This window comes from Labrus mixtus, chromosome 13 (assembly GCF_963584025.1).
Source record: "Labrus mixtus chromosome 13, fLabMix1.1, whole genome shotgun sequence".
Taxonomy (NCBI): domain Eukaryota; kingdom Metazoa; phylum Chordata; class Actinopteri; order Labriformes; family Labridae; genus Labrus; species Labrus mixtus.
Genome location: NC_083624.1, coordinates 10,424,152 through 10,449,524, shown reverse-complemented (window position 1 = coordinate 10,449,524; position 25,373 = coordinate 10,424,152). Strand labels below are relative to the sequence as shown.

Here is a 25,373-nt window from a genome sequence, read left to right as displayed (position 1 = left end):
TTCTGCTTTAACCCCATACTTTCCATCCTCTCTCTCCCTCCTCTCTCCATCCTCTCTCTCCCTCCTCTCTTCCTCCTCTCTCTCCCTCCTCTCTCTCCCTCCTCTCTCTCCCTCCTCTCTCCCTCCTCTCTCTCCCTCCTCTCTCTCCATCCTCTCTCTCCATCCTCTCTCTCCCTCCTCTCTCTCCATCCTCTCTCTCCCTCCCTCCTCTCTCTCCATCCTCTCTCTCCCTCCTCTCTCCCTCCTCTCTCTCCATCCTCTCTCTCCCTCCTCTCTCTCCATCCTCTCTCTTCCTCCTCTCTCTCCCTCCTCTCTCTTCCATCCTCTCTCTCCCTCCTCTCTCTCCCTCTCTCTCCCTTCCCTCTCTCCCTCCTCTCTCTTCCTCCTCTCTCTCCATCCTCTCTCTCCCTCCTCTCTCTTCCTCCTCTCTCTCCATCCTCTCTCTTCCTCCTCTCTCTCCCTCCTCTCTCTTCCTCCTCTCTCTCCATCCTCTCTCCATCCTCCATCTCACTCCCTCTCTCTCTCTGACTCTCCTCTCTCTCCCTCTGCTCTCTCCATCCTCTCTCCCTTCCTCATCTCTCCTCATTTTGCATTTTGATCACATCTGCCGGCACCCTGTGCTCTCCACAACCCTTCATTACTTCCCGTGTAGGCTCCTTCAACCGTCACCCGCCCAGTCCTATTTATTCCACTCTTCTCTCCCTCTCCCCTTCTCTCTCTCTGACTCTCTCTCTTTATCACGCTCCCTGTGTCTCACACTCCCTCTTTGGCCCGGTGTTGATAAGCAGGCTGCAGCTTGAGCTACTGTACACAACATTAGGTAACAACATTAGCTGTCATAATTCACTCTGTGATTTATTCCTTTTATTTACACGAGCGCTGATGTCTTCATGTGGAGCAGGATCGCAAGTTGTTGAGGAAAAAAACACAAAAATACTAATTTACTAAAGCGACTGATCTTCTTGTGTTTGTGTTGTGATCAAACAACTAAAGTGTTAAAGTCAGTCATGTGTGTCATCGTTCTAAAGTAGTACTTATGGGCAAAAGCTTCGGTGTCAGTGTGCAAACATGATTTTGCCCAAAATGTCCAAAATGAAGTTAAAAGTATTTGTAGGACAGATATTTGTGTTGTAATATGTAGTAATGTAGAAATTTTACACTAAAAATTCTAAATTAATTAAAAATGGAATACACACACGTTATAAAAAAACTCAAGTTGAGTTCTTACATTACCTCAAATATTTCCAACAGTTATCAAAGCCAGAGAAATCCTTCATTTTATCCTTGTAACAGGTCGGGTGTTGTTGCGGCGGCGACCATAACAGAGCCACCATGTCAGACGCGACATGTTTATCGTTGCCATGGAAACACCGGATGTCACATCAAAGACCGCTGCATAAGGAAGCGTGAGCTGCTACTGTAAAGCTGCCGTACTGTTGCTGTATGTGCTGCGGTGATAAAAAAAAAAACATCATGTCAATTATACTCAGATACATTAGCTCGTCTGTAAACACATTCTCTTCCTCAGGTCGATTTCGCCCGGTCGTCTTCACTACGATTAACTCAGAGTTCGTTTTCATCGGGATGGGAGGAGGGGAGTAGCAGAGAGAATCACTCTCATGAGCCCTGAAACCCAGAAAACTCTCCTGAAGTTCCAAAGTATTTGTACCTTCTAACCTCTCTTACTAATAACACATTGATGATGATGAAGCTTTTTTAATGTGCGGTTTAGACATTTTGAATTTGAACAACAGGACACAAACACAAATGTTCTTTCATTTTGAACGCACCTCTTGTCTCGTTATGAGGTGTAAAATGTGACGTTTGTGTCTTGCCAACAGCGCAAAGAGACGGAGGCGAGCTGAGCCGCGATGAGGCCTATCATTACATCTGTCCCCCAGCTGACGAGGACCCAGGAGGGGGTTTAAGCACAAAGTGCCTCGGGGGGGGGGACAACACGCACCTGGGACACAACGGTGCTCCAGCGCTAATCTGTGCCGTCAAACATACACGGCACGCATACACACAACTACACAAACACGGGCGAGGCGGGGGAAGTGGTGACAGACTTTCTCCCCACAGCCCCTTACACTCATTTTCTCACTTACACATATGCACATGGAGAAGATTAAGTGGATAACAGCAGGAGAGGATGAAAGGCGGCTAATGGAAGACGAGAGGAGAGGAGATCATTCCAGTTCTATCTGAGATGTTAGAGAGGCAGAATGTAATACGTCTGCGTCGGGAGTAGATGGGCTTTGTAGAAAAGTGAGTATTATGCGCGATAAGGCCGAGAAGATGGAGGCGAAGGGAGAAAAACGCTGTAATACTTCCTTTCTCTCTTCTTAACAAAGTAATCCCTCTGAAGTCACACCAACACCTTTTTTTTCCTGCTTCTAAATCATTTCCCACATTCAAGGATCTTGTAATGCATTTCTGACATTTACGCAGAATTGGCAATGTAGGAGCTGCACCCATGATGCATCAGCTTGTCAGCAGATTATAAATATAGATGAAAGTGGGAGGAGTCAGTATTCTTAACATTCAATTTAGAAAAATGATTGAAATGTCTGGAGTGGTGAGCGTTTGGCTAAATGGGTTCTTTCAAAAAAAAAAGAAGCTTGTCAGGCTTGAAAATAAGATTCTGGGGATCTTGAAGGGTCTCTGTACGCGATTCCATGTTGAGAGTATTTCCCATCATGCTCCTGGTGTAAATAAACAACAGAGAAGTAAAGAAAGAGAAGCAGAGAGGAAGAAACGAGCAAAAGCCAATTCGTGCACATGTCAATGATTTTATTTGTTGGAAAAACTGCTTGATTTGGTCAGAAAGAGAAGAAGGTTACACTGAGATACCAGGAGAGCGCTACAATTGTATTTTATTTTATAATGCCTGGAAAACGATAAATAAAAGGTTTCTTGAAGCTTTAACGATCCCATATTGTCATCATGTTCACCTTTCATGTTGTCAATGTGTGAAAACTTTGCATGATCTTATTTATCTGACTCTGCCCCATGGGCCCACTTTCTCATGATTTGCCGCCGCGACACAAGACCGGCCTGTCGGCAGAAACCGTCTGGCCTTATGTGTTGAAGTAAATATGTCTGTAAATGTTTTTATTACTATATTTCTACTGCTATACTGTATATTTTGGAGAAACTGTAACGATCGAATTTCCCTCTGGGATTAATAAAGTATTTCTGATTCTGAACTAGAGGACCGTAGTGGGAGTGGCCTCCCTGTGCATTCTGGGATTTGGTGTCTTTCATCCACACGAGCCAAAAAGACACTTTCTGCCTTTTCTCGGCCAAGAAGGCACCAACTTCAAAATTGATTTCACATTTCTACTACATATATGACCCAATGTCAATACAGATTCATGTTTCAACGGGTGAAGTATCCCTTTAACGTTGTACACACAGTTTGGGTGCAAATTAAAAGTCAACATGTCACATGTCACGCTTTTTTTGAGCAACACGGCAAAAAACATCCTCCTGGTTTGCAAAGCTCTCACATGATGTCAACATAGTGAGATTCATCAGCACAATCGTTCTGTCCTTCTTCAGTCTTTTGGATTAATAATGAAGCCGGAGAGAAAGGAGCGCGTGCTGCAGGCAGGTGGCAGCTTACATGCAGAGGTCTGGTCCACACGGGCCACGTGACCAGCACGGCTCAGACTCTAACCTGATTAAGACAAAACCAGGACCCACTCAATTAATAGGACCGATCGAGTCGTACGCACAGCTCGGCCTCTCCTGAAGAGCACAGCTGCAAATGAGCATCGATCAAACTTTGCACAACCTTCACAGAGGATTTGATGTTTCCCTCCAGAATCTGAATCTGTTCATAATGTGAAAGTTAAAGTTGGTGAGGAGACGTCTGCGTGAATCCATTCATTGTAGAAGGAGAAATCTTCAGCCATTTGCTGTCAAGGTGTGTGTGTGTGTGTGTTGTGTTTCTCACACTGTTCTGTGAGGTGTTGGCAACAACATTCGTCATGGGAGGGGTCTATAAATAATAACCTTTCTCCGAGTGTCTGATTCAGAAACTGTGATGTCTGACACAGTGTGATGCAGCACTTCACTTCCACATTTAAGTACATTTATTATATGAGTGTGTGTGTGTGTGTGTGTGTGTGTGTGTGTGTGTGTGTGTGTCTATTTGTGTGAGTGTGTTTCTTTAAAACCATAATACACAAATGTCTTCTCTCACATTCAGGTCAAGTCAGACTAAATCGTCACCTTAAACTTCCAGCGTTCTACCTGTAATGTTAGTGAGTTACTGACGCACATGCACAGCAGGGGGGGGGGGGGGGGGCGGGCGGTGGGCGCTCTGGGCAAAAACATTCAAGCGACAAGCTCTCAGAAAACTGCTTTTCATCCACGCTGCAATTTAAAAAGAAAGTCAAATACTAACACGCCTTCAGTGTGTTCACTACAGTGGCAATGTGATTTCTTTAATCACTCATCGGTCAATCTTTTTCTTTGAGATGAATCATTCAGTGATTTGGAACAAAATTATGGAAAATTTACTTTTTCATATTCCAGAGTACAAATGAAAATAAACCAAATTTAAAGTAACATGAAAATAGAAAAAATAACCGAAACAGCAAAAAAAATCCTCACATCTGAGAGGCTAGAATCAACAAGTGGTTCAGATTGGTGCCTGATAATTAAATCTAATGATTAATCGATCTCTGAAAAAGTTAGTGATCATCTTTATGCTAATTGACCTGTTGTTACAGTCCAGACGTTAACCTGAAGGGATCAGCCTTCAGCTTTGACATGATCCATCCGTATCAAACATCCAGGTAACACTTTAGATTAAGTTCACAATGTTCACCATGAACTAGCTGCTCATTAGCATGCTAACTAGTAGCATACTGGTTGCTTATTAGTCCAGCTATTAGCATAATTCTCCAGAAGTGGACCTCAGCTCATCTCTTGCATTGTGTAGAAACTACATCGTCTCATGTCTCATTCAGCGGTAAGTAAACTCACAGTACAAACTCCTAAAGTCATCTGTGACGCACTTTGAGTGTGTGCTAGAGGTAGAGAACGAGCAGGGAGACAGGGAGGCTGTGATTGGTTCATCAGATTGGTACCTCGTGGCAGACATTGGTGGAAGTTTTACAGACTTAAAATTGCTACAGATGATGGATTTTCTTTGTTCCTTTTTCAGAGAACATGAGTTATTAATTTCTGTCAGGACCTAAAGACGATTTCAACCAAAATCTTAAAAAGTGGATCTGGAGGAAATTACCAACCCTGAACTTTAAGAATTGTGCAGAGAACAGCGCAGAAATTGTTGTGGGAGCCCAGTGGACATGAGTCGCACACGCACACACACACGCACACACGCAGACACGCAGACACACACACACACACGCGAACACACTGGAGTCAGTGACTGAGAGTCGCATTTGACTGTGGTGTGATTTGGAGAGAAAATAGCAGCCATTTCTTGCTCTAAAACTGAAACTTTCAGACCTGCTAACGCTGCCAGATTCCACATTCGGTCGACTGAGAGACGCACAACAAAGTAGCAGCTCCACAAAGCGGCTGATAGACTTCAGCAGGAGAGAGAGAGAGAGAGAGAGAGAGAGAGAGAGAGAGGATGAAGTGCTTTCAGGTACGGCTCTGCTGCCAGAGATGAGTGGCTTTCTAAAGTAACCGTGATTGCCATTTGATTCACATCACAACAAAAAGTCTTTTTGACAGAAACACACACACACACACACACACACACACACAGCTGTATTCAGCGAGACATAAAGCGTCAATAATCACATGCACGCTCACACACAGATCTGCCCTTTTCCACTGTCCCTGAAGTGTCCGATTTAATGAGTAGCATCATTTAAAAACACATATCTGAATGTTTGTCACAGCTAACGGATTTATATTAAGTCATTCAAAATGCCCTCTCCTCCCACTAAAAGCAGCAACACACACACACACACACACACACACACACACACACACACACACAGGCCTCCCCACCCCCACACCCTCTCATTTCCCACCTCCCCCTCCCTTCATCTCCTCCGCTGACAAGCAGAAAGGCCACGATGATTTCTTGACATCAATGCGAGTTAATTACAATGACTGCGCATGCACTGCTGGAGATGTGTAATTATCAGCACCTCGGGAAGCAGAAGGCCTGTGTTTTAACGTCTCGCAGGAGAAATAGTCGCTCCACTTCTTAACATGACGACGGATAATCTGCACATGGAACATGAAAGGGAGTGAGACGTTGCTTCTGTTTGTTTGATTTGTGTGTCAGCATATGTGAGTGTGAGTGCCGTCTTCAGGGAGTGATGTGTGCGCAGCGTTTCCTCTGAATTATGTAGAGCTGCACGTACAGTAAAATCGTCTTTTCTGTCTCCTCGTGATATGAACATGCACATCAAAAAAAAATCACATCACAAGAATGCCCGAAACGTAAAGAATAAGAAGACAACTTTAAGTCGGACGTTCACTCTCAGCATGTGGACATTTGGCCGACCAGATGAAGCCCCAGCTAGCAGTTAGCTTCTGTCTGGTAAGTTTGTTTCAGTTCAAAGACGACTGCAAGGTTAGCTAGGTAGAGGAGAAGAGATGGACGCGTGCTTGATGAAGACCATGTGGTGCAAAAGAGCAGCACACCTGCTGCTAGGAGTCATGTTGGAATCAGCGGAGGTGTGTTAGTTTACATGCACGGTTAAGTCAAGCTACGGTTATACTACTGACCTTCTCTCAGAATACAAGCATCAAGGTTAGACTCAACTTATTGACAGAAGTTTGTCCAACTCCACTACGGGAGGTGGCCATATGCCGCCTTTCAGTTAGTCGCCATTGGTCGTTCTTCCTGTTGACCTATTACGTCACAAACCAAACAATCGACAAAGTTACTCGCAAAATCTCAAGACTGCAGCTCACTTGCTCAAGACTGGATAAAAAAAACACATTTTTAACATAGTATGTTTTATGTTGTGCAAACATACTACATTTGACTATGTACCCCGACCTCCAGTCGGTGGTTGTTCTGCAGTATACCAGCCCCGGCTTAACTGCTTTCTGGTCTTGGAATGAGGAAGTAAACAACAGTCCAGCTGACGTCAAACGCCGCTGCAGTGAAGCGCCCACTTACAGTCTGAAAAAAGCTGACGAGCGATTCATTTAGATGTTCAAGATTTAGAGAATCAACAAAGATAACTGGTGGTAACTTTGTGTGGTTTGGTCTGATTGAGATTATTTCCTCTGTTACAATAAATGTTGCTGATCTCTGACCTGGCGCTTTGCATTGTGGGAAACAGTACACGAGGAAGACCGGTTTGATGCAGACTGTTAATTTTTCCTGAATCAGTATAACATGGTAGTTTTTGTCATATTATGAATCTCACATTTGTTTGCATACTGCTTAATAACAGACTACTAGTATAGCATGTGGTTTAGAAAACAGCCTATAATATGTTTGATATTAAAGGGATTTTGAAGTGTTTTTCCGTTACCGTCTTTTTATTTCAAGTACAAATTACCATATTTGAAGGAGGAGCCAGGAGGTTATCGGACTCCGAGAAATTCAACGGTTGTCGGCAACCTTTAGTTGTTGACCTAGCATGAAAATAGACCTTCAAGATTTTCAATGATATGAAGTATGTGTGATATTTCACACATAACTTACTTTGAGCATTATTAGATATTGTAAACAAATTGAAGCGGTGATGTATTGCTACATGTGCTGCAGACAGCGCTGTGAGGAGTGTAAACAATGAATCAGAGCTCCCTCTGCTGGACAGACTACATGATGACACTATGTGAGAATCACCCCAGGCATCGTTTACTGCATCATATGTTCTGTAAAAAAATACAACTTTTAATGTCAGTGCATTTTGCAGAAGTGGCTCATTTTGTTCAAGCTTATAATTCCGGCTCCACAGTTTGGCATTTAGACTTTGAACATTTATGTAAAATCTTTGTAACATCACAACAGAGAGATGAGTGTGAAGATAAAGGAAAACCCTGCAGAGTGAGAAGCTCTTAATTCCTCTGAGTCGTCCTCACAACAGACATCCTGAATCCTCACTAAGGAAACACAGGCCACTCACTTTGCCTTTCAAAGTAAGAACATTTAAATGTCCAGCAGACAGAAGCAGGCCGCTCTGTCGCCACAGTATTTGTCAGCGTAGTTAGAGAGCGAGGAGAGGACTAGGTGAAACCTGGAGAGAGATCAGGATCTGCCTTTAAGCGACTTGCCTGCTGCATGGTCGAATTATCTTTCTATCGTGCTGTCACACATAACTGGTTTACGGGGGACACTGGCTCACTTCACACACTCTCAGACTCACACACACACACACACTCCCATCGTCTTGAATAATCAACACAGACGGCCTGAACGCAATATATAAGCAGCTCTCACCCGCCCACTTTCCCAGCATGGGACCAAACACAAGCGGGCTGCTCATCGCATCTGTTCACAAGACACCCTCGCCTGGGAAAAAAAAAAAAAAAAAAAAAAGAGTCTGTACATCCTACCTCCATCTCCACAGCAACATTTCAGCTTCAACTGAAATGATAGAGATCAGAATAAAGCGGTTTGTGTCGGCTCATTTGGGGGGAAGTGAGGAATAAAAAGCTGTGAGTGGGCCTCAAACTGCGAATGTAACCCTGCTGGTGAGACCCTGACAATGCAGAGTGGAGCCTGGACATGTGCAGCTCACAGACACAATGGGACTGGAAGGAGTCTCAGTCAAAAAAAAAAAAAAACCACAACAAAAGTTAGCAAACGCACAGCTACCAAAACCTCTCCAACACCTCCAGTTGTATTCATCTTGTGGAAATCTTTTATTCCCAATTTGCTTTGTCTGGATTTATGGCTTAACCTCCGCTTGTGCAGACAGGTGCATGTTATCACTTGTGCGTATGATATCTTCTGCAAAAATGGGGCCTTTTCACAAAGGATTCCACTCTGTACAGCCTCATGTTGATGAGAATAATCCTGTCAACTCTAAAGTTATATCTCAGAGAAACAAAACAAAGGGACATACAGACTTATTATGCATGTGATGTGGTGTAGGGAGAGTTTTTTTCCCATGGTGAAGGATGTGTTTTGAGGAAGAACAGTTTACATGAGGCACTAAACCGCGCGTAAAGAGCAGAAGAGTTCAGACAGCGCAGGTTTGTTACTCACGGGTGCCATCGAAGCGCGTGGCGATGGTGTCCAGGAAGGTGTTTTGCGGGGCCAGCAGCCCTCTCATCACCGGCATCCTGCTCCGGGTGGACTGGGTCCTCCTGGCTCGGCGCCCAGGGGCAGAGCTAGACTCCTGCTCGGACCCGAAACTTGGCAGGAAGCGAGAGGTACCCGGTGCGCATCCCAGCCCCTGGAGAAGCGCACCGATCCGAGATACGCGCGGTGGCTCCACCTTGGCACCGCGGGGGTTGTGACCATAATCAACTCAGCGGAGAGCGAAAATTAGCCGTGGGGTGCACATGAGCACCTTCCAACGGGAGAAAAACGCGTGAAAATCCCCAGCGTGTGCAGAAGCAGGTGCGCTGCAGAGACAGCAGGATGAATGGAGAGCAAGTTTGTGGTGCTGATGGTGCGTGGAGAGAATCTTATCGCTGCAAGCTCCTCCTCAGCTCTCTCTCTCTCTCTCTCTCTCTCTCTCTCCCTCTCTCTCTCTCTCGCTCACTCTCCCTGGCTGCGTGGTAATCTTTCCACAACTGAGAGCAGATGCAGAGTCACATGACGCCTCTCAGGTCTGGCCGAGCCGTGGTCCCCTCTCAAAGTGGAGGTGGGAGACAAAGAAGAAGGGAGGGGGTTGTTTGGGGGAGCTGGCCGCCTCCCCTCTGATGTGAAGCGCTCTGTGTGGAATAAAAGTACATTCAAATCATTATAAAAGGTTTGGAGTCGCTACTTAATGTTTGCACGAGGAAAGACCAGCGCTTTGTGTTCTTATAGTTAGCCCAGGGCTAATTATCAGAACCAAACGCGCGAGATTACACCAGAAATCCCACCTTTGTGCGCGTGAGGGAACCCTTAACACAGTGCCAAAAGTTCTAAATAATTCTCCATTAAGCGCGTAAAAAAATATTTGAATAAAAGAGCATTTCCAAAGGATGAAAGAACCCGTGATGATTGACTGCTCTGCTTTCTCCTCGGCTCTCCTCAGGACCACATGGCACCCCGAGACCTCGCTGCACAGAGAGAGGTTGCCATCTGCTGGTTACTAAGGGAAGTTCAAACTCCTTTGTTTACACACTGCGAGCTGCTGGCTTAAATAAACTCTTTGTTTTTATGAGGTGAAACCCTTAAAGTTTAGGTTTATCGTAGTCGTCATGTAGAATAAACTTTAGAAGCTAACATTTCAGAGTGTGGGGTGAAGCAAAATAAAACACTAACACTAGCACAGAAGCTCTTTTGAAGTTTAGTCACAAAAACATAATCCATTCTTAAATTTAAGAAATGAAAACAACCCCCCCCCCCCCCCCCCCCCCAACCTTCCCTTTCCTATGTTTAACCTTTTTATTTGTGATGCTTACATCATGGGCGTGCCAACTGAACTTAAAGGTTAGACCAGTAATGTCACAGACTTTTTCTACCCAAACCAGGACCTGCACAAACACAAGGATGGCAGAAAATAAAGGAGGCTCGGGCATGTGACTCCAAGGCGACAACAACTTGTTTTTCAGTCGGCTCCAAAAGCTGATAGGATCCAATGCAGAGGATGCTAATGCAGAGGGCCCATTCACTCTGCATTTCAAGGGGCCCAGACATTTCTTTGGGCAGACCTGCTTGCTGGTATACATTAGCCTCTTTTTCTCCTTGTAGAGTGTAGAGCACTACTGATGCTACAAACAACTTTGTGACATCAAGACTGTTTTTAAGTTCACTGTAATCGAACCCTTTGACGAGCCCAGCACCCTCTCTTTAGTCCTGTGCACGTGTTGCTCAGTGCTCGCACATCATCATCAAACGTGTGGGCTCAATGTTTTCCATGTTCTTAATTATTAAACCAAATTCACATTGAAATTAAAAGGCAGGGGGATTATCTATGGAGCATCAGATCACCGCAAAAGATTACAACAATCACAGGTCCTGTTACTGTAATGTCAGGACAAGAGTTTGTTTGTTTCAGCTCATGGTTTAATTTCACCATTAGTGAAAAGGAACATGAACGACTGAGGGCGAGCAGAAAGCGAACAGCGTGTAACTGACCTTTTTGAAATCCACAGCTCTCCATGGTGGTTAAGTGTGCAACAGCCACGTCATTTAATTTCCTGCTTGACTTTTGCCTTTCAAATCCACATATCTTCACTCCACTCCTCTTTTCCTGAGCAGGCTGAGCGCTGCGTCTGTTTCGTCTTTATGGACGGATGCTTGAACCACTCTCAATCCTTCGACGATGTTTTTATAAAACACAGGAATAATCTGCTGGTGAGGAGGGCACACAGGTCTACTTTAGGTTTGTTGAAGGCACAGACAGGCTTCATGTTAGCAGAGGCTTGACACCAATTGATTCTACTTTTATAAAATAATTCACTCTGAGAGCTTGAGAGGGTTTTACAGGTGATGAGGCCCCTACAAACATTTAGAGGCTCATTTTTAGGCCAGACTCCTCCCATTTCCTGCTCCTCCTCGGGAAAGCCCCTCCCACCACTGGGGTGCGTTCAGCAGCAACAAAACTTTAGGAACGCACTTATGTAACCAGAATAAGTGGTGCTTTAACCACGTTGGTGTGTATTTGGGTTTGACTGTCATGATACCAGAACTTTAAATTAGAAGATCGATGGGCGCCCTGTGAACATCCCGGCTACTCATCCAGGGTGCAGCTGGAGCAGAAACAGACAGCTTTCAAGATCAGAGTGATCCAGCGCACTCCAGGGTTGTCCTTTGCTCGAGCTGCTGCCTGTGTCCTGCATTGTTGTGTTAGCATGCTAATGTTAGCGCTCTTTAGTTAGCTTGTAGCTTCACATTGCATGTAAATTGACACAGAATGAGCGTGATCTAAAAACTCTTACATGACATCCAAATAATCAGTGAGTATGTTCTTCTTCTTCTCTCTAGTCTTTGACTAAAACAGCTTTCATACACAAGGGGAGGAGCCGGCCGTCCCGTCCATGTAAACACGGCGCTGACAACAACACAGCCAGCAGGACTCGAGCTTCTCACTCATTGTAGACAGTCATGACTCAGAGAGATATTTACACAGGATAGACTGGATTTCTGATGTATTTACAGTTTGTGTTAAATGTTGCACACTCTTCCTTTAAACGGGGAGTTTCAGCTTCTCCTCTCCGGCTGTCCGTGTGTTGCTCCTACGGGGAGAACAAAACGCTACAGAAACACTTTTGTACCTGCAGCTAAAGAACTACTTAACAAAGCTAGCACAAGATGATGCCCTTCAGGATATTTTAAACTTTTGAGTGGGCGTCTGTGTGAGGACTTTGCAATGACCTGATGTAACTGACAATGTTTGTTCTAATGTATTCTGTCTGCTCTTTGGATCCAGTAATTCATATTGTAATGTGTTGTATTTGTCTTTGGAACACTGAATCTCATGTTCCCTTTACAGGTAACAATAAAGAAACCTTGAACCTTTACATCCTGCAACAATCAACGATGAAATGCTCCAACAGAAGGTCGTAGAAGAACGCTGTGATGGTTGCTGTCATGTGAGTTTTAACAATTTCACTCTAGTGCAGTGGTTCCTAACCTTTATCCTGGGAGCCCCACCCACTTGGTTTAAAAGAAAATCCAGCACAGCCCCCCCACGACCCACATGAACAAAGTGATGCATTGCTGTCAAAGATGGACACACATTTCAACTGATTTCATTCAAATCGGAAATTACAGGAGAGGCTGACTAAATAAGCTTCTTGAAGGTAAGTAAGTAACCTTTGAATCAATGATGTGTTAATCAATTAAGTTAATATGTCCCCCCCCCGAGATCTTTGAACCTCAGGTTGGGAAACAATGTTCTGGTAAGATAAGATATCTTTGTTGTCAGTGTACAAGTACAATGAAACAATGCTGGAGGAAACCTGCAGAGGCCTGACAAAGTAGATACATGTAGAAAAATATACAAATGACTAAAACACAAAGATACACAGAATCTACAAATGTTTATAAAAACTAACACAAGTAAATAATACCACTATAGGGTAAAAATAATGACAGGTGCTGAGCTTCTACTGATGGAAGGAGGGGTGGGATCTCAGTCCTGGGGGGCTTACCTGCATGTTTACCTTCCTGCCTCTCGTACACTCATTGTGTACGAATAGACACTGTAAGCTCACAGCCAGCAGGTTGCATAAGTTGCCTCTATCAATCTTTAACACTATGTGAAGTTGCCACAAACCTTCATATTTTTCCGTTGATGGCCCGCAGCTGATTTAATCACGACGACTAATTAGCTCGTTGCACATTCAGAAGCTCCGGCCGTTAAAAAGAACTGCACTCTTAAAGTGTCACAAAGCAAATGGTCCATTAGTCTCCGCCGTGTCTCTGATTTAAAAAAAAAAAGAGAGATATTATACACAGCGTTGAAAGGCCACTTCTGTTAAAGAACATGGCTAAATTTGGTCGCCATGACTACAGCAAATGAGCAGCTGATCCCAGGAGAACTGATGCAATTAGCACCGCAGTGAACATAGGACATGTTTGTCAGACTCCCAGGCTGAACATCACATTATAAAAATCATCAGATGTCTTATAGATGGTAAAGTATGGAAGCCCTAAAGGGACAAATATCTGCACTTTTTATTTAACTCTGGACTACTGCAATAGTCTCATCTCCGGTTCATCATCCAGAACGCTCAAGAAACTTCAATATATACAGAATTCTGCTGCTCGTCTTCTCAAACACTCGTGCACCCGTGACCACATCACCCCCGTCCTGCATAACCTCCTCTGCCCCCCAGCGTATCCACTTCAAACTCCTTATTACCAAACTACAAAGCCCCTCATTACCTGGCTCTCCCCCCCCCCACCTGCCTGACTTCCTCCACCGGCACTCTCAGATCTGCTGACATAAACCACCAAACTCTGTTCTTTGTTTATTTGTTGTTTCCTTTTCTTGTTGTTCTTTGTTAATCATCTTTGAGTTTTCAATAAAGTCTCATGTATTATTATTGTGACTCTGTTTTCCCACGATAAGGAGCGACTTCTGGTTGTTTTCTCAAGACTTATTTATGTCGTTATCTGCAGATGTCAACGCTGGTTTTCATCTGATAACAAGTTGATTTCTCAAGAGCTCAAGAAAATACCTCAAATTAAGTCATTGTCAGGATAACGACATAAATAAGTCAGATCTCAAGAATTTTTTTTTTTTATTAATTCACTGGAAAAATCAGTTAAATAAAATGTATGGACACATCTCCTTTTGGGTTTCCGTAGTTAAGGACTTTGGTAAATAAGTTTTGTGTTTAGTATCCAAAGAGACATATTTGACAACAATGTTCAAAATAATTCAGAAAGAAACACATCTTGTACAAAATGTTTCATCGGAGTGTGGGGAGGGGCCGAGGGGGCTTCATAACAATCAATGAATTGTTATGAGATCTTCATTCTATAACAAGGAAATAGGGCCGTACATTCTGGACCAATCAGCGGGCAGTGTTTGCAAACCCCGCCCCTCCTGTAGGCCGTGTGGGCTACTCTGATTGGCCGCGCCGTTCTTACACTCGTTCTGATTGGCCAATACCCTTCCCCGGTATCGTCGAGAGGTGTCAGCTGGGTACCTGCCGATCCTCCGTCAGCTTTGAGCTCCTGAAACACGGAACAGGACATCATTCCGCCTCCTCCTCTCCTCTCGTCTGTTCCTCGGACCTTTAAACTTTACAAGGTAGGCGTCTGTTACATGTTATGAATGTGTCGGCTACTTACTCCAGAGGGTAGCCCTAGCGACGCAACGTCACCAGGAAGTGAGCTGTCTAATTTCGCTTCATTGTGTTATCTCCATTGTTTGGCCACAACTTGGCTGAAACCGGTGCATGTAAAATAAATAAAGCCGGGACAGATTATCCTCTATTTGTGCGTCATTACGGATCACTTTTGGGGTACATGCATGACAACCAGTCTCTGAAATTGTCCTAAAGGCCTGCAGTCCCACTAAACCCCTCCCTGTTTTCCTCTACTATACTGTCAAATGTAAAAATGTCAAACGTAAACATTAACTGGTTTTATTCCTCGTTTGGCCTTTAACCGGTTCTGTCTTCGGCTCGTAACAGTCTCCTCCCCATCATGCGACCATCATCCTTTTGTCTGCTTATGTAACTTCTGCAAACGTCATGTTATTTCCCCCTGAAGAGTTCTGATTTATTTCTATCTTTAAATCATCATGACTGCGGTGAAAACCACTCAAACCCCCACCTTATGCAAACATTAAAGTGTATACTGACGGACTCATGGTTTGATATTTAATTATTATGGTTATAAAGTGGACTCATGGTGGGTTAAGAGAGTCTGCATTGGTTAATCATATGCTGCAGGGTTAGTGGTTTAAGATGATTACAGAGTTTACAGAGTTTACAGAGTTGAGCATGAATGCTGAATCACCGGTCGGACTGCCTCTGGTTGATTTTGTGAATTATTTCATTGTTAACTGAGGCTGCACAAGAAATCCCAGTTTTGCAATATGAGCGATAAACACACTAAACACTGTAAAAGTCTGAATTCATCACAATAAATCAGATTTTTTTTTTTTAATGCTAATAGCACTTTACTCACTCTCACAACATTTTCATGCAGTCAGGTGAAACAGAAGCCAGCTATCAATCAATCAATCAACTTTTATTTGTATAGGGTCAACTCATAACAAGTGTTATCTCGAGACACTTTACAAGAAGCAGGTAAAATACCTTACTCATTGTTATGTTACAAAGATCCGGCCTATCCATCATGAGCACTTTAGCAAAGCAGCAAATATCAAATATCAGCGTCCTTCAGAGGAATTGGTGATTGAATGTCAAACTTTAAATAAAAGCCTGTCCCACTTTAAGGTCCAGTCCCTTTTACTAGCCGGCTGCTGCTGAACATTCTGACAAACAAAGGCCGTGTTAAGCGTTGATTATTTTGCAGATCAAATATCGTCGAGGGTGTCTCCCTCTCTCTCTCTCCCACAGTTCAGCAGGTTGGTGCACATGCAGTGGTTGGTCTAGAGTTGGGCCCCTGAGCAAACATCAATCAGGGTCCCTCCAACCAGCGATCATCAACATTAAGTCTGCCCGTGTCCCAACTAGGGCTGGGAATCTCTGGGTGTCTGTTGATTCAATCCAATTCCAAAAGGATTCTGTATTCATGATTCATGTTTTTGGAAAAGAATCTCTATTTTTACATAAATCGATTTTTTTTTTCCACCTCTAGTCCCAACACTTACTCCTCTTCCTCTTCCTCTTTTTTCCCCCTCCATTTATTTTTCTCTCTCCTGTAGACGGATCAGTCCCCTTACTTTTTTTCTTGTTGGGACACGAGAGTGAGTCCTGTCAAATGGGGCCCCCTCAGGGAGGTTTCCTACTGTCGTTGAAAAATATGCACATTTTGGGCCACTGCGTTTGTTTAAGTTTGTGAGCCCTCAGGGGCCATTATTGAAACTGATCTTTAAACGTACTTTCAACTCAAAATTGTCGCAAAAACACTTTTTGTGAAAACGTTGACAGTGTGCAGGAGTTGGCTCACACGTTTTGGTATTTAAGAAGAAATGACCCTACATCAGATACCTATGACTTCCACTTTTGTTGCCATGGTAGCAAAACAGGTCTCCATATAATTAGATTTTTTTTTTGATATCATATCCAGGTTTAAAAGTCTGGCATGGCGACAAACCTAAATGATATAATATACCTCTCCCTCACAGTCTCTTCTCACCAGCAGGCTTCAACATGTCTCAGAAGATCAAGGCCGGCTCCGTGGTGGAGATGCAGGGAGACGAAATGACCCGGGTCATCTGGGAGCTCATCAAGGACAAACTCGTCTTCCCGTACCTGGAGCTCGACCTGCACAGGTGAGCCGAGGAGAACTGTAGAATAGCTCTGTGTGTAGTGTTTCCTTTGGAAGTCTCTCTGAAAGGTTTGACAGTTTGAGATGTCAGATGGTTTCTCTTTTACTTGTTTTATTTGTATTATGTGATTAAGAGGATCCATTCAGGTCTGTCTCCTGACGTTCAGAGCAGCCGGTCGCTGCGTTTGATTTGACTTCAGTTTGTTCCTTAAATCCAGGATTTGATTCTAACGTTGCACAAGGACATTTAACCCCACGTACTAAAACCTCAGCACGGTTTGTTTGCTGTTTTGGAGATCTTCATTTACACTGCGAGGTCGAAGTCACAGAGACTGAATCATTTGAGCGTTCGCACAACAAACAATTAACACTGTCAAAATGGCTCAAATGAACGCAAACTGTCTCCAGCCCTTTAACAGACAGCACAAATGCTCTATCCCTATATGCAAACCTAACAAATTGACAACCTAGGCAGAAAACTCAATACAAACGAATCAAATCTGTGAAAACACAGTCAAACTAATTGCATTCACAACACAACAGTCAAAGCCAGACTACGAGGCCTCCCAAACTAGTATTTAGAAAATTCAATGCTCAAAGTCAAAATACTTATACTAATTCACCCTCTAACTTCTAAAGGCAAGCCCCAGACCTTTACAAGTGCAACTAAATGCAAAAATAGAGGTGACAAAAATACTAGTTCCAAACTAACAGCATACAACAAACAAGCTTCTTCCTTAACAAAAGAAACGTACCAGACCAAAAGACTGAGCCGGACGAGCCCCCGTTTTGTCACAACCTGGCTCAACAGAGCAGTGACAAAAGAGGGAGACCACACATTGTCGGCAACATTATTCAAAGGAGTTTAATTAAATTATTAAATGAAACAGTGTTAGACCTGTGAGGAGGTCAGTGTGTATGCAGTGATGAGAGTGTGTGTGTGTGTGTGTGTGTGTGGATGAGTAAATGAGTATCAAACTCCAACCAAAGCACAAACAAACAAATGTTAACAGCAGTATGCAGGAGAGAAGAGGGCGAGTAGATTGAGCAGGTCTGCTCTGTAGACTCCCTAAGCCAGCCTGCTCAGGTGTGCTGCATTAGAGTCCTCCCTGACTCCACCCACATCTACCTGCAACCAGGAGAAAACAGCCAGCGAAGGGAAACAAACAGGAAGAGGCCAACCTTGAGGCCGTCACAAAACGGAAACCCGGTGGCAGTTCCTGAAGGTCCATGATATCAGGTTCTGCCTGTTAATCCTGATTTCCTCCGATAGAGAGACACAAAAAGGAAACCAATCTGATTAGCACCCAATGAAAAGGTGTTTGTTGTGAGGGTGGGCGGGGTCTAGCCGGAGCCTGCAGAGGGTCTCCTCACAGCGGTAATCCCACCTACAGAGCTGCAGATACTCGGGGTCTTGCATATTCTTATCATTTTACACGAGTAGTCCTCTGATACTGAACTAAAGCAGCGTTGAAATATAATCATTAGTCATGCATGACCTTTTATGCAATTGCATGTCCTAAAGGCCGACTTCAGTGCTTTGTTATTTAACTTATTTATAATATTAACTTCTTCTTGTTTAAGGTTTATTTTTGGGCTTTTTATGCCTTTATTCAGAGATAGGACAGAAGATAGAGTCAGAAATTAGAGAGAGAGAGGGGAATGACATGCAGGAAAGGATTTCACCGATCAGATATTTTGCTGATAAATGTTGCATTTGACAATCTGCACACGAGCAAAGCAAGCAGCTGATTGTTCATTCAACCTTTCTCCTTCTCTTATCTTTTACATGGACTTTGTTCACAGTGGTGTGTTATTTACACGACCTGTGTGTCCATTTCCAGTGGAAGGAAACATTAAGATTAGATTAGATTAACATTAGATCATCTGTTCGTCCTCTTGTGAAGCGTGGACGTTTGATTGAAACATTATTTATCTTCATCAGAAGACAGATATGATCGATGTTGAAGAGCGTTTTCATCTCTTCTTGTTTCACGTCGTAAAAGTTTGTTCAGCATTTGGTGCAAATGTCATTCAACCTTGCATTCAAATATTTTAAATTTTCTCAATAAATAGGACTTAGAAAAATCAGATCACTGTATGCATGAGTCACAAATGGTCAAATGGATGAAACTCCCTTTAACCATTAGATGCACACGCTTCTTTGAGGACACATATTAAATCTTGTCCAAGTTCGACGCCTGAGAGTTCAGAAGGAATGCACTTACTTTCCTGTTAAACCTGAACTTCATTGCCTAAAGCTCTCTCTCTCTCTCTCTCTCTCTCTCTCTGGTGTGTTTCAGTTGATGAACGATGTCTTGTTGTGGCGTTCAGAGGAAAGGGGAGGGGAGAATGTGGGTAAAAGGTCACAACTGCTTCTTTTCAAACGGTGCCAAACGGTGCCAAACGGTGCACGGGACAAACTTAAGGGACTAAATACTTGGAGGGGGAAAGATAAGCACATTGAACTCAGTGTCGGTTTTCAGTTGTCATACAGCTCATTCTCTACGATTTGTGCAGCGGCCTCTCTTGTTGTCATGGCAGAGGGCCAGCTGTAATTGCACAGTTGGGGTCCTTGTTTCCTTTCTCTCTGAGTCTTTGTGTCGCTGGCTGTTTTTGCAGATCTCGTTTTCCCTCGAGAACCGAGTGAGAGTGAGAAGAAAAATGGAGCAGGAGGTTGATGCCTCGTCTGATTCCAATACTGTGTCAGGTCTCTCTAGAAATATAATTATCCTGTATATGGAAGCGGGTTGTTTCCTTAGCCTTTTCTGCTCGTTCATGTCAGTCCTGTCCTCTGACACACAGATGATGTTACAAACCACAGCCACTCTGCGCTCTATCATTCACAGCCTGGCTAAAACACAGACATATGTTCACTTTTAGAGCATTGTTACGCTGAGCTCTGAGGCCTCTGTGCAGTGATGGACACCGACGCGTGAATAATCACTGCCCTTCTCATTTATGGTGTCTCGTTCCTCTGCTGTCAGGATTTTTAAACGGTCCCCATCGTGTCTGTTTGGTCCATTTCATTTCCTCACATTCCTGCTTTCCCTCATACTTACATGGATCTAATGTCATAATATCTTTCATCAGGGAGAATGACGTCTCTCTCATGTCCACACAGCGCCCATTCATCTGTTCATTTGCAGCATGCTGAGGACTTTTATATGTTGAAAGTTGCTGCAAGCCCGACGCCCGGCTGACCGCGTTGCTGTTAGCCGGTTCAGACTGGTTACACTATTGTCCAGCAAGTCGGCGTTACGATCCGTCTCATGGCTAATGGGAAAAGCAACAATCTGACGTCAGAGTCAACATCCCTGCAGATATTATTCAGAACAGATTGAGCCTTAACGTTCAGCTGTGTCATTATCGGTGTCATTGTTGTCTAGTGTTTAGCGGCTCTACCGGCTGCAGGAAGTCGTCTCCAAGTTCTGTCTCAAGTTTGATACAAATAAAAAAAATCTAACGCCAAACGGTTGTCTCTTTCTTTGTGGATCTTCAAGTTAACTTAATAAAGATTTTACTTTCTTAAATTCTTGTCGAATCCACAGAAACAGACATTCAGTTAACTGTCTCAGAGGAGAAAAGAAAGCAGACGATATTCACCCTGAAGATGCTTTTTCCTTTGAACGTTAAAAAGTAACTCAACACAATGAATGCTTAATAAAAAGTTAACAATTTATTTCAAAGTTGAAAGAGAAACAGCTAATCCTTGAAGCTCTTTGGATCTTTTCTCTTGGATTTTGAACACATTTCATGGACGATGATGTTAGCCTTCTCTGTATCACTCATCCCTCTTCTCCGTCTCTCCTCCTGCACAGCTACGACCTCGGTATGGAGAACCGCGACGCCACAGACGACCGGGTGACGGTCGAGGCGGCGGAGGCGGTCCGTCGTTACAACGTGGGCGTGAAGTGCGCCACCATCACGCCGGACGAGAACCGCGTGGAGGAGTTCAAGCTCAAGCAGATGTGGCGTTCCCCCAACGGAACCATCCGTAACATCCTGGGAGGAACCGTGTTCAGAGAGGCCATCCTCTGCAAGAACATCCCCCGCCTGGTGCCCGGCTGGATCAAACCCATCATCATCGGCAGGCACGCCCACGGAGACCAGGTACGCTGTTGATCCACAGGACGTCACATGGGTTAATGGTTTGTAATCATCAGGTCCCTTATCAGCAGATGCCGCCCTCTTTGAAAAGATGACTCAGGTCTCGTTAAAAAAAACGTTTGAAAGGTTGAAAGACGTCGCTCAGCTGGAAGCCTCTCTGTCTCACGGCGGGCGCTGAGTGTTTTTTTTTATGACGTGAAACATCCACAGGATCCGGGTTAAAGTACAACACAGCTTTAAAAGTCTGCAGCTTATATCTTCTAGCTCGTGTTGTTTGCTCAGAAGTTCACTGCTGAGGTCATAAAATTGTAAGATTAACATTTTACAGATACGTTTTGAGTTTGCTTGTCGTGACTCGAGACCTTGTTGTGCTGCGGCGAATGTGATTTATGTATTCACACAACACAAACTACAAGACAGTAATAACAGTATAAACACGACAACAACGACTTATCATTCGCAATGGATTGTGGGATTTGTAGTTCCTTGAAAAAAGTGTTCACAGTCTTGTGCCTTTGTCTTTTCTCCCTTTTTTAGCGCCGTTTTTGCACCGAATCAAATGTTTCATACTTACAAGTATTGGCGTAGCTGGTTGTCATGGTAACAGGCTTAACTCTCTTGATATAAGGATTTTCTGAAATGTCAAAAGAAGGATTTGAAAGGAGAAATTTACTCAGAGCCGCAGAAAGAGTGGGCGCTCACTGTTGAGCTCTGTTTGGAGTCTTTGGTTGTGTCTGAAGTCTTTCAATCGTTCCCTACTCCGTACATACAGCGGTCCCTGTAGGGGGCCGAAAAAACATTTCGGACACTACTCCAGCCGTTAATTATGACTTTATGACGTGCGCCCCATGAGCAGAGGCTGTAGTCCTCGTCGCAGCGACCGTGGGTTTGAATCCAGCCTCGGCCCTTTGCTGCATGTCATCCCTGACTCTCCTCCAAACGTTTCCTCTCTCTCTTCAGCTGTCCTCTCCAAAAAAAAAGAGCAAACATCACCCACAAATAAAACATTGAAAGAATTCTGACACCACTACGAAATGGTGTATTCACTGTGACTGTCATCACCGTCTCTGAAGCTTCATTCCAAGCTCACATCTGTGACGAGCTAACTCTGGGTTGGATGTTCCCTCATGATGGAGCTGGGTGCGTTCAGGTTGTAAGGTTATCAGTAAAGACTCAATAATCACATTTCATCAGCCGTCCTTTGGAACCGTCTCGCACAGCCTGTACGGGTTCAACATGTCACAGCAACGCTCAGGAGTAAATCACTGTTAGTCTGTAGCGCTCTGCCAGAGTCAACAGAGCTTCCTCGGAGAGCGTTAACCAGGTGAAGTGTCAAAGAGCTGCGAGTTACGTAACCTCTCCGCATTCCAGAGAGGTGTACATGTTCTATACTGTGCTGTGATACTACGTTGTCATAAACCAGCGGCGATGACAGGAGTTATGTACGGGGGTTTATGACTCTCTCTGTGGTCGTTAGCGGGCTCAGACAGCTGTGATACTTGCTAGTCATTTTTTAAATTTGAGTTTTTGATGCTTTTATTTAGAGATGAGAGTTGATAGAGTCAGAAATTGAGGAGAGAGAGAGAGCGAGAGAGTGGGGAATGACATGCGGGAAAGGGGCCACAGGTCAGATTCTAACCTGGGCCGCCCGCTTGGAGGACGACACCCTCTGTACATGAGGCGCCCGCGCTAACCACTGGTGCCCCACTTTCTGGTGTTTTAACGCGTTGTCTTTTCCACACAGTACAAAGCCACAGACTTTGTGGTGCCCGGTCCTGGGAAAGTGGAGATGACCTACACGCCCGCAAACGGAGAGCCAGTTAAATATGTCATCCATGAGTTTCAGGGTAAGAACACAACACACTCCCTATAAAGATCTAGAGATGTACTTGGGTCGTCATGAGACCTGAAACTTTGGTATGAAATCAAACGCCATCGACACCTATTCTGAAACCATGGCAACAAAGATAGAAGTCCTTGACACCAGATACTGGGAACTTTCTTGTTTTCAATGATCATAAGTTGCAGGCAAACTCCTGCACTTAACTTGAATTTTCTGTCTCTAAATGACAGACTCAAAATAACATTATATAATAAGAATATCTACAATAGTTTTAACAGCCAGCTTATCAAAAACATAAAGTTCTTATGGACTTATCAGCCATTGGCCCACATCGATCCAATTACATCATCCGATCCATCAGCCAGGTTTTAGTGTGAGTGCTCCTGATGTTTGTTTACATCCGATTCACCGGATGTTTGTTCTTCCCTCCTGCAGGCACAGGCGGCGTTGCCATGGGGATGTACAACACAGACAGCTCCATAAAGGACTTTGCACACAGCTCCTTCCAGATGGCTCTGTCCAAGAGCTGGGCTCTGTACCTCAGCACCAAGAACACCATCCTGAAGAAGTACGACGGGCGCTTCAAAGACATCTTCCAGGAGATCTACGAGAAGTAAGGCACACACAAAGTCACTCTCACGTGCACAACATCTCTCTCTCTCTCTCTCCACACACACACACACACACACACACTCTCTCTCTTTTATACCAGAGGTGAATCACATCTTTAAGAGGTTTTCTCCACCGTCTCGTGTGTGTGTGCAGGGAATACCGCGCTCAGTTTGAAGCTAAAGGCATCTGGTACGAGCACCGTCTGATTGATGACATGGTGGCTCAGGCCATGAAATCTGAGGGAGGCTTCATCTGGGCGTGCAAGAACTACGATGGAGACGTCCAGTCTGACTCTGTCGCACAAGGTGAGGTCATCATGGTCTACAACTATACCCTAATCTTCCTCATAATCCACATCCTGTTCTTTTTCTTACTCGTGTTGTTTGACGGTTTCAGGTTACGGCTCTCTGGGTATGATGACCAGCGTGCTGATTTGTCCTGATGGACGCACCGTGGAGTCGGAGGCCGCGCACGGCACCGTGACACGCCATTACAGGCAGCACCAGCAGGGGAAAGAGACCTCCACCAATCCCATCGGTACAACCTCAAGCAAAACCTTTTTTTGTATAGGACAGAGATACTGTGCATGGATTCACAAGCTTAATCGGGCGATTGTTTTTTCTGCAGCCTCCATCTTTGCATGGACGCGGGGTCTGCTCCACCGGGCGAAGCTGGACAGCAATACAGAGCTGCGAGTGTTCGCTGAGGCTCTGGAGGCCGTTTGTATCGAGACCATCGAGGCCGGTTTCATGACCAAGGATCTGGCTATCTGCATCAAAGGCCTGCCACAGTAAGTCTTCCAACTCTTCAGCGCTTTTTGTTGAGCTGTAGATGAGGCAACATTGTTCACTATGAGCTCAGCTTTGGATTTTTGCAGACTGCAAGTCCAAATCTGTTCTTCAGGATTTGAGGATTGTTTTTGGATTGATGGCTCAACAGTTTCCCCTCTTTCCTGTGTTTGCAGTGTGACACGTGCCGACTACTTGAACACCTTTGAGTTCATCGACAAACTGGCAGAGAACCTGAAGATGAAGCTAGCCAACCAGCCCAAACTGTGATCTCTCCTCTCAGCTTCAACAGATATAAATTTAAAAAAAACACGGACACACACACATTCTAACACATGCACACAGAGACATCCACACCAACAGAGGAATCAAGGCTGGAGCTTGGAGGAGCCTGCTGTGACTCCAGGAGATCTACAGACTGAAACCGGGTCGCTCCCTGACTCATCGTGTAGTGTGCCTTTTCAGGAAGGAAGGGGAACAGCGGCCATCTTTCCTGCTAATGTCTCACTAGAACACCCGATGGCTCGGTGAGCTCGTGTTCCCTGATTGCACTCGGCCCCTGCAGTGTGTGTGTGTGTCGTCAGTATTTGTTGGTGATCTGTGCTCGACAGGGGACGGACTCTGTCAGAGGGATCCTTCAGACCCTCGCTGCCTTACTCGTTTTATGTCACAGTCGTACATTCATCCTCGTCTCTTTCTTTGTCTTGTGATTTTTTTTTTTTTAAAATACCTCAGGCAACATGAAACATCATTAACGACATTTAACAGTTATTCAGCCCAGGAAACATCGACTGACATCACATCTAATCCGGGCTTCAGATTCGACCTACATTATTTTTAAACTCACACAAACACTGCTTTTAGATTTTATACTCTTCTTCATTTGACTGAGGTGTATTTATTTGTCCTCCTTTGTGTGTGTGTGTTCTGTGTGTGTTCACACCCTGCCAAAACGTCTCGTTGGTTTGTAATTAACATCATGCATGTTCTTTCTAAAGATGCCAGCTCATAATAAATGAGTTTTTGAAGAAATATGGAT

The 25,373-nt window shown here is 44.3% G+C and overlaps 3 protein-coding genes across 4 annotated transcripts in view; 1 reads left to right on the top strand and 2 right to left on the bottom strand.

Moving 5' to 3' along the window:
- kcnh3 (potassium voltage-gated channel, subfamily H (eag-related), member 3) overlaps positions 1-10,129 on the bottom strand; it is a 134,144-nt gene extending 124,015 nt beyond the window's left edge. Inside the window, exon 1 of the mRNA XM_061053657.1 lies at positions 9,173-10,129. Within this exon, the coding sequence (XP_060909640.1) occupies positions 9,173-9,248 (76 nt within the window). The 5' untranslated portion in view covers positions 9,249-10,129. The remainder of the gene's footprint in view (positions 1-9,172) is intronic.
- The window catches only part of akap11 (A kinase (PRKA) anchor protein 11), a 202,206-nt gene that overhangs the window by 62,487 nt on the left and 114,346 nt on the right, over positions 1-25,373 (bottom strand). The gene's annotated exons all lie outside the window — the stretch shown is intronic.
- idh1 (isocitrate dehydrogenase (NADP(+)) 1) lies at positions 14,674-25,053 on the top strand. Of its 2 annotated transcripts, none has more exons than XM_061053643.1 (9): positions 14,674-14,828; positions 16,856-16,985; positions 20,803-21,094; positions 22,836-22,938; positions 23,370-23,547; positions 23,700-23,851; positions 23,943-24,083; positions 24,174-24,336; positions 24,511-25,053. In XM_061053643.1, the coding sequence occupies exons 2-9, from the start codon at positions 16,864-16,866 to the stop codon at positions 24,602-24,604; spliced, it is 1,245 nt and encodes a 414-aa protein (XP_060909626.1). In that variant the 5' UTR covers positions 14,674-14,828; positions 16,856-16,863; the 3' UTR covers positions 24,605-25,053. The 2 variants fall into 2 exon arrangements, with proteins under 2 accessions (XP_060909626.1, XP_060909627.1); XM_061053644.1 differs by having other exon boundaries at positions 14,684-14,828; positions 16,853-16,985.